At 44.4% G+C, this 20,186-nt stretch overlaps 1 protein-coding gene across 1 annotated transcript in view; it reads right to left on the bottom strand.

The window, feature by feature from the left end:
* Window positions 1-582: 582 nt before the first annotated feature.
* LOC111156461 (SDS3 homolog, SIN3A corepressor complex component) overlaps window positions 583-20,186 on the bottom strand; it is a 33,767-nt gene continuing 14,163 nt past the window's right edge. Inside the window, exons 7-12 of the mRNA XM_022517378.1 lie at window positions 15,205-15,300; window positions 13,978-14,039; window positions 13,806-13,827; window positions 12,501-12,606; window positions 6,191-6,275; window positions 583-3,421 (exon numbers count right to left, since the gene is read on the bottom strand). Coding sequence (XP_022373086.1) covers window positions 3,323-3,421; window positions 6,191-6,275; window positions 12,501-12,606; window positions 13,806-13,827; window positions 13,978-14,039; window positions 15,205-15,300 — 470 coding nt within the window. The 3' untranslated portion in view covers window positions 583-3,322. The remainder of the gene's footprint in view (window positions 3,422-6,190; window positions 6,276-12,500; window positions 12,607-13,805; window positions 13,828-13,977; window positions 14,040-15,204; window positions 15,301-20,186) is intronic.

Raw genomic sequence — 20,186 nt, 5'->3', positions numbered from 1 at the left:
AAAGAAATGTCAATCATTTATCAAGTCAATGGATATAACACAGACTACATGCTGGTTTTCTCTTTGAAAGTTTATTGTTATTAAAAAAAAAAAAAAAAAAACCTATACTTTTTACATTTTACATTCACCTCTCAGAACATTTAATGATACCAGTTAACAGTGATATATAAAAAGCTCACCCAGCTGCTTGAAATGGCTGCAAATTTTTACCATGTACTGATATTAAATTGGTTTGAACTCTTTGGAAAAATTGGTGTAACATTAAGTACCAAGATTTCAAATTCCCAGATTAGAAACAAGATTTTAAGTCAGGAGGAAATTTAGTAAAAATTCAAGGCTAAAAGGAAATGTTAATGAAAAAACAAATATATTGTAAAAAATAGGATTCCTCTCCATCCCCAAAGTCAGGAAAAAAAAAAAAAAAGAAACGAAACGAAACCAACCCAACCCCACCCCACCCCCAATATTTCTCTCAGAAAAGTTGCCCAATCCTGAACACAGGGTCTCACACACAAACACAAGTAGCTTGATTTGCAGATCAGCCTCTGGGATCTTATACTGGACCCAGTTTGGAGTTTAAAGAAAAAAAAAAAAAAATTAAGTTAGGTAGTTAGATATCCATAAACACCGGTATCCAAACAAATGAAAACATCCTGGCTTTGGTATGGCTACGGAAATCTGGAAATAGTTCAAGAGGACACTGGCTTTGGAAGAGAGGGAGTCAGAAGGTAGGGAAGACAACACAACGCCCCCAAGCAGAGGTAAAATAAATATTGCGACATATCCATAGCAAACACTGTGTATAATACCAACGCAGGTGCCTTGAACAAAACACAAATAGGTTCTTGATCAGAATAACCCAAGTGCAATTTCTTGATCAGATTAACACCATGTACAGGTTCTTCATAAGAGTTGTCTAGACCAACCTTTTCCCAAGTCTTATCTGCAGGAAAGTTTGAATTTGGGGATATACATGGTACCCTATGGTTTGGTGAGAAAGAAAGACCTTCTGGAATAAGAATGGCCACCTGGGGTAAAAGCCAGCCCCTTGTTAGTCCAGGAATCTCAAAATCTGTTTTTGCCCATCACAAAAGCACCTCCAACTCCTCAACAAGGGGGCTCTGCTACCCCTGGTCACCACAGAGGCCTGCCAGAGGGGCCATACTGCTGCTGGCTTTTCATCTCTGGAGTGATAAAATAAAAAACTCGATCTTCTGGGATTAGGAGTACAATTTACTGTGCTGTGTCTGTCTATTCCCCACTTGTGCCCATTCCCACAGTCATGATTAAGGATTGTGAGGATACTGAGGACCAGAAGGCAGTGATGTGGCCAAGGCCAGAGAAGAAGCCAAAGTGCCCATACTCTGGTCTTCCAATGAACAGTTACTTCACAAAAGCACAAATGTGCCACCAGAAAAGGCAAGGAAAAAAAAAAAAAAAAGACAACTTGTTGCTTTGATGCTGAAATCTCCAGTAGTTATCAACACAAGCTTTTCCAAAAAAAAAAAAAAACAAACTTTGGTGTACTGCTAGGAAGCCAAGTAAGACAATCATTCAAAAAGAAAAACAAAAACAAAAACAAACTCTGACGACCACACATACTGTAACTAAATTTCCATCACAGGGCACTAGTGGAGAACAGACAGCCGCCTGCTTTTATGGGACGTTACACACACCACAGGGACAACGCAAGCAACAGAGGCTCTCCCGCAGAGCGAAGGCTGTCAAGAAGAAAGGAAAGATGAAGGCCCTGTTGACTGTGGACTTGGTTCACTCCGATAATCATCATCATAGGGGCAGAGGGCAGAGAAGCACAGAACACCCAGGCAACTCTAAACTGTTAAACACGCATCATTTACCTTATTCTCTAAAGGAGACTCCAACATGGAGGCGGAGGGGGGTGCGTTATAAATTAAAACAAAAACAAATCTGTACATGCCTCTACTGAGTCAGTAAGGTTTGGTCTCTATTGAAGCCAGGACTTACAAGGTGATTTTGCTTGTCATCACAGCCCCCCAACTTGCTTTTGGGTGCATATATCAAGAAATGACAGAAAGATAATCACCTGAGACCGAGGGCATGACATACCAAGATTTCCTAGGATGCATAAGGTCTACTAATTTCCCATAGAGATGCTAACCGTTGCTCTAAGCCCAAATTCTTTAAATATCCTACGGTGGCAGCTATGAACCAGAAAGCCCCATCTGCCAGTGAACCCTCTCTCCAAGGCTGGAAATGAGCAGCAGAAGGCAAGGAGTGTGGGGGAAGGTTGTTGCCCCCAGGATTCCTTTGGTGAGTGGCAGCCGCAGTAGAGCTTCCTTTGTCTTCAGCCTGGGCCAGACCTCCTGGGAGGCTGGGGGCGCCAACAAGGTCCACAGGCTGGAAACAGTCCGTGTGCAGTAACGACATCAGTGACAAGAGTGTGCAAGTGGAATTATGAGTGAGAGTTCACAGATAACTGATGACTGACCAGTCAGTTTCCCCTCCCCACCTACAATAGATAACCCAGATAATTGGTCGGCACGAGGTACTTCATCTCCTTAGGGGCAGGAAACAGAAATGAATTAGAAATAAAAACTTCTGAAATGACCAGTTGCTCCAGCTTGAGCTAGAACAAATGTGTCTGCATAAACCACTTGCATTAAATAACATTTCAAATGCGGTACCTTCAGCATATTTGGAGCCTGAGATGCCCCCTCCCCCAAACCCATTTCCTTCAGTGCACGTAGCCACCCAGGCAAATTTTTCTGTCGCTCAGCCAGTGGAATGGATGGCATACGCCAGATGTTACACAAGGCATTTATTTCTCAGAGAAGGCTGAGAGCCAGGAGAATTAATCTCCTTCTGCTAGGACCTCTGCCCCAAGCTTCTGGGGAAACAGTGAATTGGGCTCGACAAGGGAAAGAGCTGCGTGATCCACTAATCAGATTCAAAACATGAAAATGCAATGTAGAGTGTACCCCTTCCTGGTAGAAAGACCTAAAGTCAATTAAAAAAAAGATATCCCTTCGAACTCAAAGGAGACTTAAAAAAAAAAAAAAAAGTGTAAGCAAAAAAAACCACAAAGAAATGAGTAAATCGAACTCGCAACACTCCCCAAAGCAAGAGTTCACGGTGACGGCTGGCCGGAAGAGGTCGAGGCAGGAAGGAGCAACGCAAAGACGGAAGCGGCTGCCACCACAGCGCCTCGCAGAATCCACAATAGCGCTCCCCAGTTTCCAAGGCCAAGGAGAATTCCCGGGTTAAAAACTTTCTATTTGGAAGAAAACAAAACGAAAAACCACTCCAGAAAAAAGGTCAAGGGAAGAACACTGTAGAAAAGTCAAGCCGCTGACCTCCGGCGGATCACAAAGAGCCCGCGCTGAAGCTGGCCCAAGTAAATCCTCATCTTGGTGCTGTCACTTGTCTTCCGCACCCAGATCTGCAGGGGAGAAGGAAAGAGAACCGGATGAGAGCAGCTAGAGCGAATACTGAGGAGTAAAATCTTCCAGAGCATCGAAACATCTGCAAGCATGAGGTGCGGGCGGAACCGTGGCAACCTCCTCTCAGGCTGTACCCCGCCGCCCATCAGGAACCGTTTAGCATAGGGGGAGGCGTCAGCCCCAGACCTCCCTCCTTCCTTCTCTCTCCCTCACACCTCTGATTATGAAAATGGAGGGCACCGTGATCTCAGGTTCTATTTTTGCCTTGATCTTAAGGACATTCTTTTATTTGATTTGATTACAGCACTATCGACATTCAAAATACATGCATTCATGAATATAAACTTGCAATCAAGTTTGGAAATATTTTCCTTGCCTCAAGGGACTTCCATATCATAGTCTTTCACTACTCTGGTTTCCTGGCAATTAAGGCTAATGGTCATGGCAGAAAAGGAAGGGAAAAAAATAACAAAGGAAAAAAAAAAGCCCATGAGTGAGCGAAGGCCCAATTAGGAGCATCAGAAGGCTAAATCAGCTTAAGACAGCCCTTCCCTCCTGACCATATCCTTTTCCCACAGATGGTGTCAGATGACGGACATTTCACAGGGCAGATGCATTCTTGCACAGAATGGAGAATGAACTCTGGCAGCAGGGGGACCGCCAGAGCAGGGCACTTAGTAAGTGTCATCCCTGTGGCCAGGACTGGGAAGTGGGAAGCAGCCGCCTCCTCGGTCACCAGACACTGGTCACACCTCAGCTCAGTCACACCTCAGCCTTCTCATCTTCAGAACCACCCTACGATGTACCATCCTCACCCCATTTTATGGAAGACGAAGGCTGAGTCAACTTGTCCGATGTGAATTCTGGTGCCTGCTCTCAAAACCCCTTGCTTGCTCTTATCCAATAACCTGGCCCCGACTCCTCACCTGTTCCTCGTCCGTTTAATTAATGAGCCAACTGCTGGGGCCAGAAGCATGATTCTTTTAAGTTCTGCATCTCACCCACATATGCAAGTAGACGTCTATAGACCTATCTGCTCCCTCCCCCATTCAATTCTCAGGTTTTAAAAGTGTGTGTTCTCAGTCTCATTTCAATTCCTTTAATGTGGTTATTTAGCAACAGAGAGACTTCAAAGTCAAATACATCGGTTTAAAAATAAAGACCTCACATGAAGCTGAGCCTCTAAGGACCTCGCAGAAGCACTTTAAACTGAAAAATGACCGCAAGAAGGGCTGAAATGGGGAGTCACCAACAGCCTCAGACTCACCCAACAAATGTCCCTGGAGTCAGGTTATGCCGAGGCCAACTGGCTCCAGGGTCACTTAGGATTTGACCTGAAAAATCAGCTGGAATACTTCCAAGAAGTGAGAAATGTTTTCCCTTTACCAGAGTCGCATGCCTCGGGTGCACTGAGGCCTCTCCCCTCCAGGTGACATGTCTCAGTGTCACCGTTTTCTTGTCAGACCTCCTCAACACTCTGTTATGTCAAAGGATGACAATCTTCAACAGAGAGAGAAAAAATATAACTTACATTTCTATTTTTCCTGAAAAATCTTGAGGTGTCACCGAGGAGGATGAGGCCAGGCACAAGGGCTCTGCTGTGAAGTCACAACAGCTCTTGCTGACAAACAGCAGGTCCCTCCATCAGATCCTGCTCTGCTCCTGACTTGGCTTGGGGTGACTCACAGACCCCAAGCCCACAGAGAAAGGACATTCATTTATCTGGAAGGCTCTTCCCTAACTTCTGAGTAAACAATCATTTTGCAAACTAGTCACATTTGAGGGCATTTTCAATTCAGGAAGCTAGGAGAATGGAAGAGGCTTAAGTTATTTCATAATCCAGTTTCATTAGATTTACTGTGCACTGGCATGAATAAGTTACAGAGGGGAGACACATAAAAATCAATTTCTTTGCAGACATTTGTGGACTGATAACAGATCAAGCCAATCAAGCTATTAAAGTTTTAAACTTTTTTAAAACTCTGAACAATACAAGTTACACACTGCTGACATTCCCCCTAACGAAGGGCCTGTCGGAGAACTTACTCGCCAGTCATCCAACCCTGGAGCATAACCCTCTGAGCTAACTTCAGAACCAGTCGCTACCCTACAGGAGAGACTCCAGGAAACCAATACCTGAGGGCCAGAGCCTGGCAGCTCACGGCTGAGAGAGAGGCACAATAGGACGTGCCAGATTGTAAAGACAGCAGACAAGGAGAGGTGTATAGCTCAGATCTAGCCAGCATGCATTTATTGAGCACTTACTGTGTGCCCACCCTGGGCCAGGTGTGTCATTAAATCCTCACAGCATAAAGCAAATCTCTTAGTACACACAAAAGCTCTAGAGAAATAACAAAGATGGAGTTTGCTCCACAAGCGAGTTCCATGTACATGGTGATCTTACAAAGCAGCAGGATTTGAACACACAGATACCACACAGACTTGCCTTCTGTTCTTTCCTGTAGTCTCCCTCAGTGGCTCCCGTCTCAATTACTATATGTGGGTGGAGTTCACCAATACCACCAGGAACATACAAATCCACATTATGTTGGTAGTCAAGCAAAGTAAGGGGTTTTCAGGGATCTTTTTTGTCTCTGTGCAATTTCTGCCAGGAAGTGCTGACTGAGATCCTAACCCACATATGACACACGATTCCACTGTACGTTCTTGGTGGCACCTGCACTATAGTTTTGCTCTCACATTTTTTTTTTTTTTTTTTTTTGCAGTACACTTTGCTCTCCTGAGGGAGTAGGGAGTTCAGCCCCTACCTCATTGGCTCCGACAGAGCTGATCACACAGCTCAGCTTCTGGTTGTCCTTTGACTCCAGATAGATGGCCTGGCTCTTGTGGTACCTGGCAAAAACATGACACAAGTTTATGTATGTGTTTAGCCACTTTATCAAGGTTAAGACTGACATGCAAAAAAAAAAGCCATACATCTTTAATTTATAACTCGATGAGTCTGGGGATAAGTATATACACCCGTGAAATCATTACCACAATGAACATATCCATCTGCTCCCAAAAGTCTCCTCCTGCCCTCTTCAGCAGAATTGTTGTTTCTTTTGTAGAAAGAACACTATGCGTAAGAGCTATGCTCTTAACAAATTCTAAATCAATAATACAGTATTGTTAACGGCACCAGTTTTTTAAAAAAAAAAAAAAAAAAGGAAGGAAAGAAAAACACCACAACAAAGAATATAATTAAGAGTCTTAATTTACATTTGAGGAAGAGTGTGGATTTTAGATTTAGTTTGAAGGCCTCCATCCTTCGATTGGATCAGATGACCTCCTCACCTCCTCCTAATCTAAAGCGTATATTCCTTGGTCCCTCTGCAGTGGGAAAAAGGAGGCAGGGGAAAAGCTGGGAAGCTAACTCCATATTTACTTTTTATTTGGACTATACACCACAATTCAATCAAAAAGTAAATTACAATTTTTCAAAATAAAACTTGTTCCCGCTTTTCACCCATCCCAAAACACTGAAGAAACTTGAGTGGACAAAATAAATAGAAGGGTTTGAACAACGGATCTAGTATTTATTTTCAATATGTCCAAATTAAGTCATCCACACTAAGGTAGGCCAAATTCAAGTCTTTCTCTGGTCACTCATTTAGCAAATACTCATTCATCACTTACTGTGCAGCACTGAGGATGCTGGAGATTGGAAGTGGACAGGGAACAGGACCACAAGGTCCCTGCGATCACACAGCTTCAAATACAGCAGCCGAGAAGAGCACTGAGTATCACACCTGGGGAGCACTAACCAGGCGACGTTCGGAGCGGCCGGGTGTGCACCGCAGGGGCTCTGATTTGGCCTGGCCAGTCGGGAGAGCTGCCTTGCATGGAGCAGACCAGACAGGCACTCTGTTTCCGCCCCAGTGGCCATCCTCTTGGCCTGTAGCACAGGATCACCTTCAACTGCTACAAGCTCAGGATAAGGCCGAGGTTCAAAGTGAGGAAGCCAGGCTCAAAGCCCAACGAGACAACAGCAGCTGCCACAGGATGAAGGAGCAGCTGCTGGACTGCAAGAGCTGGAAACAGGAGCCGAGCTGCTGCTGGCAGCCCTGGCAGGGGCCAGCCACAGACAGGCAGGAACATAACCTCTGGTTCATTCTGGCTGCACAGACCCACTAACTCATGTAAATTCTACCAAAATGCATCTCCCAGCAAAGTACTGCATTTTATCATTATTTCTGTAGGGGAAAAGGCAGACTGTTTCTGCTGGTGTAATGAAATAATCTACTGCCAGGACATCACAGTAAAGAGATGTACTTCACTCCCACAATGAGCTTTTTCCCAATCTAGGTTCTAAGCACTCTTTAACCTGCTACTTAGGAGCTGAAAACTCAGGTTTCCAACTCAATTTACTTCCAGAAAACACGGTTAAAAGAAATCGAATCATAAATGCAATTAGAACAGCGAGATTGGGTTAGACTCAGCTTTAAAGTTGCTTTTGGCCAGAGATCAGTTGGTAAACTGGGTCAGTGGACTTTCATTATGCTAAATGTGTAATATTGCAAGGTCTGAAGTATACAGTGCATGAGGAAAGGCTGAATTAGTTCACAGCGTGACTCAAAAATTCCAGTTTCCCTCCCACATCTAAGCCAACTTTCTTATGTAAACACTAACATCTCGAGTGATGGTTCAAGTAAAATTACAAAGCGGGAGAACATCTGAAGTTATTCTATGGGGATTAGAGTTATTAAAGAGATAAAGACACAAAGCATGCACGTAGCCTCACGTCATTCTGAAAGTATTTCCCAAATACTTTAATAAAGAAAGGTCACAGTGTGGTAAAGGAGTATGTTACTAGTTTGGAGACATGCTCAGCATACTGCTAAGCAGAGGGGGGAAAATCTATGCCCATTACATTCCTGTGCTTGTAAAAAAACATATGCATGTTACGTGTGTATTACACACACACAGAAAAAATTGGGTAAAGTTACGTAGTTAAGATGTATAATAAAATGTGTATTACAACTTTACGGAAATAGGAAATATAAATTAAGAACAGTATTCTTTCTACTGAATGGCTTTCTTTTCTCTGAATTAAGGTATTACTCATATTAAAAACTAAATAAGTCATGGTTCTGAAAAATACCTAAATAACAAAGAAGGGTAAAGATAAAACCTCATGTTAAAATTAACATCTTAATGTCTTCAAGGACAACAGTTAACTCTGGGAGACTAGTCAAACAATTCTCAGGAGCTGTGCTGCATTTTACTTCAGATGTGTGCAGAACCCAAACCCCAACACCTCGGGCTGACCTTAAAATGAATACCGGAAATAAACAATGAGATCTCATCTATAACCACCCGCCAACCCCAGAAGTTGTCTGGGACCTGAGCATCTGGCCACCTCCCCAGTCTGCCTGCTTTGGGGTAACCAAATGGTGGTAGCTTGAATGTCCACCATTCGTCACCATCTGCTCCAGAGGAGAGCTGGTCCGCGTGTTTCCCAAAGCACCCCACTTCCAAGCCAATGGACTCCCAGATCTTCCTGAACCAGAGTCTCACGCACCACACAACAGTCTTAGGGAATACAGGTTATCCCTGGATACCAAATCTATTCAACTATCTGAATTCTCTGGAAGAAGAAAAAAAAAAAATCCTCAAAAATCAGCACTCATATTTTCAAGATGAAACTAAAACGTATAGGTCGACCCTCACATACAAATTTACTCTTTAATTGCTAAAGACTAATAAAAGAGGGGGAGAGAATTTAAAATAAATATAGATATAAAAACTGTTAAAAAGCACCAACAATAGAACTAAAAATGTACATTATCACTTTTGCCAATTAACCCATTTTATAAGCTGCAACTCATCTCAGATGAAAAAAAATACCTTTAAATAGCCTCAGAGAACAAGCCACAAAAATCAAACTGACTTTATTACTTTATTACTAATGGAAATCCTGACCTGGGAATCCCGACAAATGAGCTCTTAGAACTTTGCTTCTACTATTAAACCCAATGAACTAGAATCAACAGTAGTACTATTATGGAAGAAAGCAATTTCTTCAAAAGGTGGGTCAAAAAGGAGGGGGTAGGATTAATTTAATTTTGTATCCTACTGGGAATCCTGATATCAACATTTCATTTCCCAAAAAAACCTGAATACCATGTTAAAGCTCTGAAACCTCAAGGGGTCCCAATGCCAGTTGTAAATATTCGCCGTTTAACAGTCTTTGTCAGTTGAAGGCTGGAAGAAGTGGGGGGCGGGGGGGGGCTTCATTCCTGATTCATATTAGCAGCCCAAGATTTAAAGTGAGGAGAGATAAACCAGTCTGCGAGCACCATCAGCTAGTTAGTTATTTTAAAATATCAGCTACTTTACTGGTACTTTCTAAGAAGGGTCATTAGTCCAAATCAAAATGTGAGGAAAATTACAGCGGGACATAAAATGCCTTAAAAGCACTACCAGACCAAGGCAAAGAGAAGATGCTTATCTTTCAAAATGAAATGTAGCTTGGTAAGTGTTCATGCCAAGATGGGAAGCCTGAATCACACTCATTTTGCTGAAGTCATTTGAAACTCAATGAAACACGTTTCGCCAGAAGTACCACTGCACACAAATACTCCATCCCACCGGAGTGAGCATAAAGCGGTTCACTTGCTCTCTCAGCCACAGGCCGTGACTGGCAAAAAAGAAGGAAGAATGAAAGCCTCCCAGCTGACAGGACACTAAGACGAAACCTCACGCTGAGACTGGTGGGAGAGAAGGCCAGCTATGCACTGGTCAGAGCGTGGGCCAGGACCCGCATGAACCCCTTCCGTATGTGGCAGGGAAGGAGAGACACACCTTCCCACAAATGTGTCATCAACTCTGACTCCCAAGGCTAAAAGGAAAACCACAGAATACAGATGAAAACAACAGCTTCCATGCTCAACAATATGCAACTTGAAACTCACTGAAAAAGGGAAATGCTAAAGAGACCTTCTTTTCAAAATTTCTGCAGCCCCTATGAGAAAAACAGCGAAATTCACTCTAAATGCTCCGGAGATCTAGCACAGCAAACGTGACCACTCTATTTACATTATGAAACACCAGGCACCAGGGATCCCTTCTTTAGAAAAACAAGAATTTTCTCCTACTGCATTTTCACCCTCAAGACAAGTCTCAAAGTCTAAAAATTAAGATCTGAAGCAACACTACAAAATGAACATCGTCTGAAATATCACATAGCTTTAAGACTCACAGATCCGTAAAAACGTTAGTGATAAATCTCATCATTTTTGAAGACGGCTCGTATATGCAGGCTTGATCTTTAAAGGTTATTTGGTTTTCATTATTATAAACATTTTTCATGTTCTTTTGCCCCCTTGGTGTGTTGCATTGTTAGAGCCTGCCACCTAGTGGTGATCTGTTCTGATAAGCAAAGTCAAGAAACACTCACAGGACCTTTTGAAGAAAGTGAAAATAGTCAAATGAGAGGGGCAGAAGTCACTAAGATCAGGCTCACAGACAGAGGCAGGCTTCACCATCTCCGGGGTAATTAACTCAACTGTAACCGAATATTTTGGGGGGACGGATTTATTTCAGGGAAGACTAGATTTCTGAGCATTTCTACCAACTTCGGAAGGATAATATTTTAAGGTAATAAACTAACAATCTTGGGGTTTTTCTTTTTTAACAAAGCTCAAACAATTCAAAATAACCGTTACTCTAATTCTGGAACTTTGGGTTAACATATTGAAACTCAAAAGATCATTAAAAATTATGGTGATCATAAATGAGAACTACAGAGCGCACACAGTAATCGCAGATAAACAGGCACCGTACAAACAAGCGGAAATCCAGAATGCAAATGTGTCCACCATGACGTAAACTGCAGAGGGACAATGAATAAAAGAGTAGGTCAGAATTAAAGAAGCTGTGACAAGGAGGTAGGACATGGGGCTTAACACCTAGCAGAATCTGGGGGTACAGAGCAGATAGTAATGTTTGCTGAATGAGTAAGTAAATGAGTTTCTAAGTCTAACATTGCTTGACCATTTCCTTCCCAATGGAAACGCTGGTGGTCTGAAGATTTTAAAGTGTTTTTATTCTCAAATATTTCTGGCATATTAAAAACCTAATGTAACATACCTATATAGTCGCATGCAGCTAAGAATTAAAATTTTACAAAAAGCAGTTAAAAAAAAAACTGTCTTTTATATAAACTAGTAATGTTTTAGGATTCAATTTCCCCAAGTACGTTTCCTGGAACGCTCATATAGCAGGATGAAGCACCACAAAGGGTACCCTGGGTCAAATAAGTAATACCTGACATCGCAGAAATACACAGCACACATGAGCCTATCAGAGAACCCAAAGAGCACCTACAGCAAAGAAACTCTTTGATTTAACTAGCATGGTCCTCCCCCAGACTCATCTGACCACAAAATGTTTTTTTCTACAGAACACCTATTAATTTTAGTGCGCAAAGGCAGAGTTAAGATAGAGAGAGACATAAGCCCTGGCCTCAGTCTACAGGGGCAGCACCGGAGAGAAGCCTGCAAATTCTAGTATTATGCCAACAGCACAGAGAGAGAAGGAGGGCTCCCATGAGAAAGTGTGTTCAGAAAACACTGCCTTCAGAGACTGAATGAGTAGTATCAATCAAATGATTCCTCATGCATTTTTTTTTTTTTTTAAAGACGTTACTTATTAGAGAGATGGAGAGAGAACACAAGTAGACAGAGCAGCAGGCAGTGGCAGAGGGAGAAGTAGGCTCCCTGCCGAGCAGGGAGCCTGATGCGGGGCTTGATCCCAGGACCCTGGGATCATGACTTGAGCCGAAGCCAACCGAGCCACCCAGGAGCCCCGCATTTTTTTTTTTTTTTTAAACGCAAGCTCTATGCCCAACATGAGGCTTGGAACTCCTGACCTTGAAAGCAATAGTCGCATGCTCCCCTGACTGAGCTAGCCAGGCTCCCCTGTCCTAACTCACTTTGAAATGTTATTCCACTTCAGTACTATGCAAGCTAAACAGCAGCCATGCTCAGGAACAATGAGACAGAGCCCCAGTGCTTTTTCCAAGGGGTTCTTTTGAGACTCTTAATGAATCATCTGTGTTTTTCCATAACATACCATCTTTTATCATAGTACAGTTTCCCATCTTCTATTCGAGCTTCGAATCTCTGGGCTGGAGACTCTGCCGGTGTGGCAGGTAAGTGTTCAGGAGAGGACGGGGATGCTGGAGGTACCAAAGATATGTCAATGATTAATCGTGTAACAATCATGTGGACCCAACAACTAACATGCTTTAATTGAAATGCTATCAAAAAGTGGTAATAATCATGATCATTAAGTCCTTAGGGGTGTAAAGATGAGAACTCCACAAAATTCTTGTATATTACACCTAACCTGCTGCTCAACCCAACCCCGTGAGGTAAGCAAGGCAAAGCTTACCCTCACTGAACAGTGGAAAAACCAGGGATGCCGGCAGGCTAAGTGATTTGCCCACGTGACCACTGGAAGCCCAGAAGGGCAGGAATTAGGACAATCTCCTTAAAATTATTAATCCGAAGTCATTTCTAAAACTGTTTATTACTAGGTAAAACAGACTATCATGTATGTATGGAGTCAAGCTAATATAGTGCTAATAAGTACAGTAGGTTCAAAGTATCTCAATTCACACAACTTCTGTAACACCTCCCCCCCACCCCCCACATCATGCCTTCAGAAACACGGGACCTCTCTGAGGACCACGGTGGCTCTCAGAAGGAAATCGTTCAGAGAAAAAAGGATCCTGTTTCCTTCCACAAGGCTTGGTGAGTAGACAGACATGTAAGTAATCCTGGTGCTTAAAACTAACAATGCCTTGCCCATCCAGAATTCTGTTTTGCAGCCTAGCACTGACTCTCAAGTGCCACTCTGGAAGGAACCACTGTGAACCTGGGCCGTCCTCTTCTGTAAGCTGGGACTGAGAGTCCCTCACCAGAACCAGGCCACGAAGTGCCACAGGAACAGGGGCGCCTAGCACTTAACTCCACAAGACAAGGAATACTGAAAAATCCTTCTGGTTTCATTTCCAGAAATGGAGGTATGCTTAAATCTTATGCCTGATGCCTACACAGAAGAAAACCTTTACCAGCCTATCAATCAAATGTCTCTTTTACAAGAAATGAAGGAAAAAGTAAAAATAACTTTAATATAGCAGGGCTTTTAAAAAAAAAAAAAAAAAAAAAAACAGGGGAGGGAGCACCTAAGGTTCCCTTCAGTTTTCATGATGACTACTCTTAGACAAATGATGAGCATTTTTATTTTTGAAAATTGCAACAACTCCCTGTCAGGTATAAGCATGCTTTTCCCACAACATGATTAAAAAAAAAAGAAAGAAAAGAAAAGAAAAAAAAAAGGACTGCATAAATACCAGCAACACTACGCACTTACCTGGTCTCTTGGGTGACTTAAGCTGTAGGAAGAACAACAAGAAATCTTAGTGCAGATCATTTCAGATGCAACACAAAGTGTCAAAGGTATCAAAACAATTTAACAAGTAACATGTGAAGGACACAAGCCTAAGCTTTCAAATAAATTAAAAAAAAAAAAAATCAAACTGTACCTTATTTAACGTTCTCAGATCCTCCATGATCTGTTCGTCTGTTAACAAATAGTTTAGCTGGGGTGTTGAGAGTTAAAGGAACGTGTCTGAGAAGCATGGTTTCTAAGCAAGCAGAAATCAACAAAATGGTACCAGGATTTTAGGATTTACAGTGTGATTCTGTCGGATGCCGTTTCTATAGCAGTTTGCCTCTCAGAAGCTGCTGATTCTACTGAATGTCGTGGTGCCCAGGTACATAAAAGAATGCACAAATTTCTTTCAAACATCTAAGTCATTCAGTAAGTCCCAGAATGAGAGCATAGGACACAGTACAAGGAGACCTTCCTCCTCAATTTATGAAGTTCTCTTGTTCCAAAAACCAGAAGCCTTGCACACGTGTGTGCACACACACACACAGAGGTGGGTTTATTCTTCCCACGTAACTTAAACCCTCAGTTGTGAAGACAAAGGAACCTGAAGTTAAATCCTCTCTTGGGAGAAGACAACTGAATCATTTTGTATAAATGGCTACTTATTCTCTCCTCAAGAGAACAGAAAAAGAATTTTGTGATGTGTGTCCTGCTTCCCCCTCTCGTTTTTACGATTAAAGGGCTTTTTTATGTGACTGAAATCTCATTTGCTTTAATTTAACAACTTGTGTTCCACGGTCTTCGGGATATAGGTAATGGAGGTACAAAAGGCAGGTGTTACTGGCCTGGTTCTACAAGTAGAAAAATAAAGGCACGTGAAATCTGAGGTCGCCTTAAGTCTCCAAATGTTAAAACCAGGATGAACTTCCAGAAAAGTACGCTTCCAAATAACTGCTCTCTACAAACACCGCCCATTAGAAGCAGTGGCAATCGAGATCCTTAATAAAATGGCCATTCCCAGGGTGCCTGGGTGGCTCTATCAGTTAAGCAGCCGACTCTTTTGGGCTCTGGTCTGATCTTAGAGTCGCAGGACTGAGCCCCACACTGGGCTCTATTATTAGCAGGGAGCCTGCTTGGGATTCTCTCTCCCTGGCCCACTGCCCCTCCTGCTTGTGCTCATGTTTGCAAGCGCTCTCCCTCTCTCTCAAATTAATAAATCTTTTTTTAAAAAATTGGCTATTCCTTAGCTCAGGGATAAATACACATGCCTGCCAACCACACACGATTTCCGTAGGACAATGGCCATGTATATTCTAGCAAATGGATAAGCAAAGGATTCAATAGTCTTAAGAAAAAAACCAATTATGCAAATGGATATCAGGAGCGGGTTTTCTCCTCTTGTCTGGGATGGGGACAGGATCATTTGGTCGCCTCCGCAACTTTCTGGTCATGATGGGTTTCACTTCCATAGAATCTGTGGCAAGAATTGAATGGGTAAATCTATCCAACTCCCACTTGAAGTAAGAATCGCTGTATTGTAAGAAAAGCTGCCCCACAGCCACCCAATCAGAACTTTTATTGGGAACATTTGGTTCACACGGGGCCTAAGGCAGACACCCATAGCAGATGTTCGGGCGGGGGCCTGTGTTTAGAAGACTCGGACTGGCTGGCCTAAGTGCTCGCCCCTCTCAGAAACGCTGCACAGCTGTGCAGTCTACCTGTGGAAGCATCTCTCCAGCATCCTGTAAACTAGGACCTTCCTCCTCTTCCCTCAAACTCAGAAGCCACAGAGTGGTAGGCTCTTGGGATCAGAAGGAACCTTTGGATCATCTAGGTCAACTAATTCCTGCTGTTCTCACAGAGGGAGGGAGAACTGAAGCACACTTGTGCACAAGACCAAGAGGCCACTGGCCTCGGTGCCAACATCTTTATAGGATGTGTTCATTTACAACCTTGGACTCTTTTGTTTTATAACCTCTCGTTGCTACCTGACTGTCAAAAATGATCTAATGAAGGCTCATAATAAAGTCTCTTTCGTTCTTCTTGACTTCTCTCTGCAGTCTGCACTGTTGCTGACTCTCTTTGCCTTAAAATCTCTCCTCCCCAGCCGCCACTGCACAGAGCTCTCGTCTCCTGATCTGCTCCCTTAGGCTCCTTTCCGCTGGTGCCCACTGGAGTCCAGTCAGGTTTCAGACTGTGTCCCAGTAAGCCTCTATCACCGATGCCAGCTGCCCCAACCTTCTGAATGGCAACCTATGCCCACTGACACCATCCATTCTGAATGACCCAAGTGACCTCACTTCGTGTCTCACCTCCCAGGGCTGCCTCCTCTCCCGTGTCTCGGGGGCATCTCATCTGTCCATCTTCCCCAGCCAGAACAGATTCTGTCATTGTGACTTATCTTCCTTCCCTGAAACATCATCGTCACCAGATCATGGACAGTTTTGCTGTTAAACCACCTCTCAACTCCATCCCCTCCTCCTATCCTCACCTCCCATAGAGCAATCTCCCTAAGACACAAATCAGATCATTCTACACATCCCCCTTCTTATTCAATACTTTTATGGCTCACCACGCTCTACAGAAAATAGGCCAAGTCTCTCACCCAAGGTCACCTGCCTTACTATGTATGTCCTCAAGCCTTTACACACCATCACCTCTACCTGGCCCCCTCTTTTCTGCCCAGCATACTCCTACACAACATCCCTTGAGAGCCAGCTCAATGCTCCCTGTCCCATGATGGCTTCCAGAGTCACACCATCTTCCAAGCAACCAGCGCAAACCTCTGTACAAAGCTCTGGCTAGCAAGCCCCACACTGTATGGCACATTTTCCCCTGAAATTCCTGAATTCCACCCCAGCACCTCACAATAGTTCAGGCACACAGTACGGGCTCTACGGAGTTTCCTGCAGAACAACTAGATGACGTCAAGCCTGACAGTATCATTCATTCATGACCGTGCGTACTATCAGCACAGCAGACAGGACAACCTTATGGAATGCAAGTGTAGCCCTTCCACCACAGCAAGGTGCACAATCTGTGAATATATAATAATCACATGTACGAAGTCAAAAGATACTTCTGTGTGTTGCTCTTATAAAGGGAAATGGGTAACAATGATTTTTTTACCCCCTATAAGTGGAAGGTAAGTGATGAGAACCACAGACCTGATGAGTATTTGTAAAGGTATATGGGGGAGGGGCGCCTGAGTGGCTCAGTGGGTTAAAGCCTCGCCTTCAGCTCAGGTCATCATCCCAGGGTCCTGGGATCGAGCCCCGCATCAGGCTCTGCTCAGCAGGGAGCATGCTTCCTCCTCTCTCTGCCTGTCTCTCTGCCTACTTGTGATCTCTGTCAAATAAATAAATAAAAATCTTAAAAAAAAAAAAAAGGTATACAGGGGAGTGGGGGCATGAGGAAGTAGGACAAACACACTCACCCCTGAGAAAAAGTGAGGAGACAGTCGTCCCCTCTACCAGCAATCTCTCACCCTCAGCCACGCTGGCACACTTCTCCACTAACTTACAGGCGGCGGTCGTGACTCCCTGCTGCAGCCACGTGACCTAAGGCAGGCCATGTAAACACTTGTCTCAACTTTCTTCATAAAACAGAATTATCAGTAATGCTTCCCCCACAGGATGTTGGGAGGGTTACGGGAGCTGATACCAGTAAAGCCCTAAACACGATGCCTGGCGTAGCAAGAGTTCAATCAATGCTAGTTTTATCGCGTCTGCAGCCAAGAAAACACTATACAAAAATCTCTTTAAAAAGCCAAGGGGCAAACAGCTGAATGAAGTTACATACTTGATGACAAGTGACATTAGCTCTGAGGCTCTGCAACATTCACGCCTAATTCAGAAAACAAGGTGTGAAAGGAGCTCACCAAACCCGAAGACCACTAGAGAAAGAGCACCTAGCACGTGGACGTCATGGAATGTTCTAGTCACTGAAGACAATGGCCCAGTGTGCCCTGCCCTCTGGGCAGCCAAGTCTGGGGGGTGGGGAAGGTGGGCAATACTTGATGGAAGTAAGCCAAGTAAAGGCACAGCTGAGAGAATGTGGGAGTAACGCAGTCTTACCATGGCCAATAAGCTCAGAAAATCGTAGCTGCATCACTCATAGATCAGAATATATAATCGAATTCTTCTTAGGAAATAGTGAAAATTGACCCATTTTACTAGCCTAGTCACCACAATAACCTAATCAATTTTCATCCAAAAGACAACTTCAGCAGAAGGAAGGTGCTCTGAAAAACACCTCTGAAATGTACTGGCCTGTCCCCACCACCATCCAGGAGAGTGGGGAGCAGGCCTGGCCATGGTCCACGTGGAAGATGCGACTTGTAGGGAAGACCGCCATATAAGTATCACAGCCCCAAACTACACAAATTACCTACTCCACGCACTTTGCTCCAACCTCCTGCGATTACATTTTTCACAGAGGGGAAAGGATATCGGACTACCTGGGTCTGAACCCACCCAGAAGTTCCACTTCTCACGAGAAGCAAGAGGCTGGCCTTCTGAGTCTATAATATCAACGTCCCTGGAGTTTGGCCAGCGAGAGTCCCAGCGGGCTCAATCTGGATCCACCACAAAAATCAAACTTCCGAGAGTAAAACCCAGACCTTGGAGCATGGCAGCCCTGGAGAAGGCACTTGAGCGGGAAGTCAGCTGGCCTCGCAGACGAGCCCAACACAACTCTGACTTACGTCAGAAAGCCTCTCAGAAAACCCAAGACCTTTTATGGGTCCAACTGAACATCAACAGTGACCCAACTGAGCACCCAATACACCAGAGGCGGGAGGAAGAGAGGAGACAGAACACTGAATGAGTACTCCTCTCCCAACCACCTTGTCTACGTGACAATAGTGCAAATCCTTCCTACTCTGCTCACTGGCAAGGCCAGCGGGAACGGCCTCCCGACAGACACGGGCACCCTCCAGGTAGCACCGGGCATGCTGGCTACGAAATGGGACGCAGGCTGCGTCAGTGCTGGGCAGAGCCATTAAAGCACCGTCCCTATGGAGACATATTCCCGGTAACATTAATTACCTGCAATTACCATACAATTAGCACTTCCCTGCTGGCCTTGGGTTCCACACTTCTCTGGACCTAGTCATTCACTCCAACAGCTTACAGGCCTATGGCACATAAATGCAGTAAAAGCTTCACAAAAACATACTTAAACTACTAAAACCAAACACTTGTTTAGCCACTGAAAAATAGCAGCTACAGTGATTCAGAGGAGCCTCCTTAAGAATGTTGGGGCACCTGGTGACTCAGTCAGTTGAGCATCCGACTCCTGGCTTCAGCTCAGGTCATATTTCAGGGTCCTGAGATCAGAGTCCCGAGCTGTGCTCCGCACTCAGCGGGGAGTCTGCTTGTGTTTCTCTCCCTCTGCTTCTCCCCACCCCTTCCAATGCTGGTTTGTGCTAATTTAAAAAAAAAAAAAAAAAGCCACTGCAGCGTAACCACTATAGCAGATTGGCCATTGCCCCCAAACCTGAAGCAGGGCATCATGGGGCGAGCCCAGTGGCCCAGAGCAAAGCCCAGGCCCCTCCCTAAGGGGTTGGGAGGGGCTCATCCACATCAGGAATAGTGCTGTGGGTGCTGGTAGGAGATGGGTGGGGAGAGGTGAGAGAAGAATCAAGGTCAGGTCTTCAGTGACCAACCAGGGTAGGAACGAAGGGCCCCATCTCCCTCGGGACAAAGCTCTCCGGAGAATAAGGATGGTGTTAAGACAGTGAACTTCCTCTGAAAACACCTCAATTCCACAATGGCAGCACCAGCAAAGCCGTCTTGGGGACAAGCCCGCTCCACCCAAAGTCCAGGTCACCTCTTCCACTCTCCCCAGCCAGATATTTCATGGGGACTTTTCTCCTTGCCTGGACTTCCAAGGTTCCTACTCACTGGCATCTGTTCCTCATTGCGGGAAACCATGCCCGCATCAGAACCACAGAGACCTCCATGAGGTTTTACGATCAGTAAAAACAAACCTGAGAAATCTTCACCTTCATTTAGGAGCATGCTCTGTGGACACCGTCTTACACTGGGCAAGACGAAGAAGCTGTGTCAGTCTTGTAACTAGGAGAATACAAGCTCCCTGAGGACACAGTCCTTACCTACTAGCCTCATTTTATGAATCACTCAGTAGCACACGAATCCACAGTAATTCCACGGTAGAAAGTCAGTTATCATGTGGTGGGTAAGACCAATTCTGGCTTACGCACTACCACGCTGGGGCACTTTGAACAGATGCCTCCGTTCCTCTGAGGCTGCTTTGCCAAGTCAGGTCAAAGGACCTTACAACTTCCCGAAGTGCTCACTCTATGTGCCGGCCGCTTCTTGAAGTACCTCATAGGCA

Source organism: Enhydra lutris, unplaced genomic scaffold, assembly GCF_002288905.1.
Source record: "Enhydra lutris kenyoni isolate GAN:26980312 unplaced genomic scaffold, ASM228890v2 scaffoldscaffold46, whole genome shotgun sequence".
NCBI classification, from domain to species: domain Eukaryota; kingdom Metazoa; phylum Chordata; class Mammalia; order Carnivora; family Mustelidae; genus Enhydra; species Enhydra lutris.
Note: the sequence above shows the minus strand (reverse complement) of the source record. Positions and strands in the feature narration are given on the sequence as shown.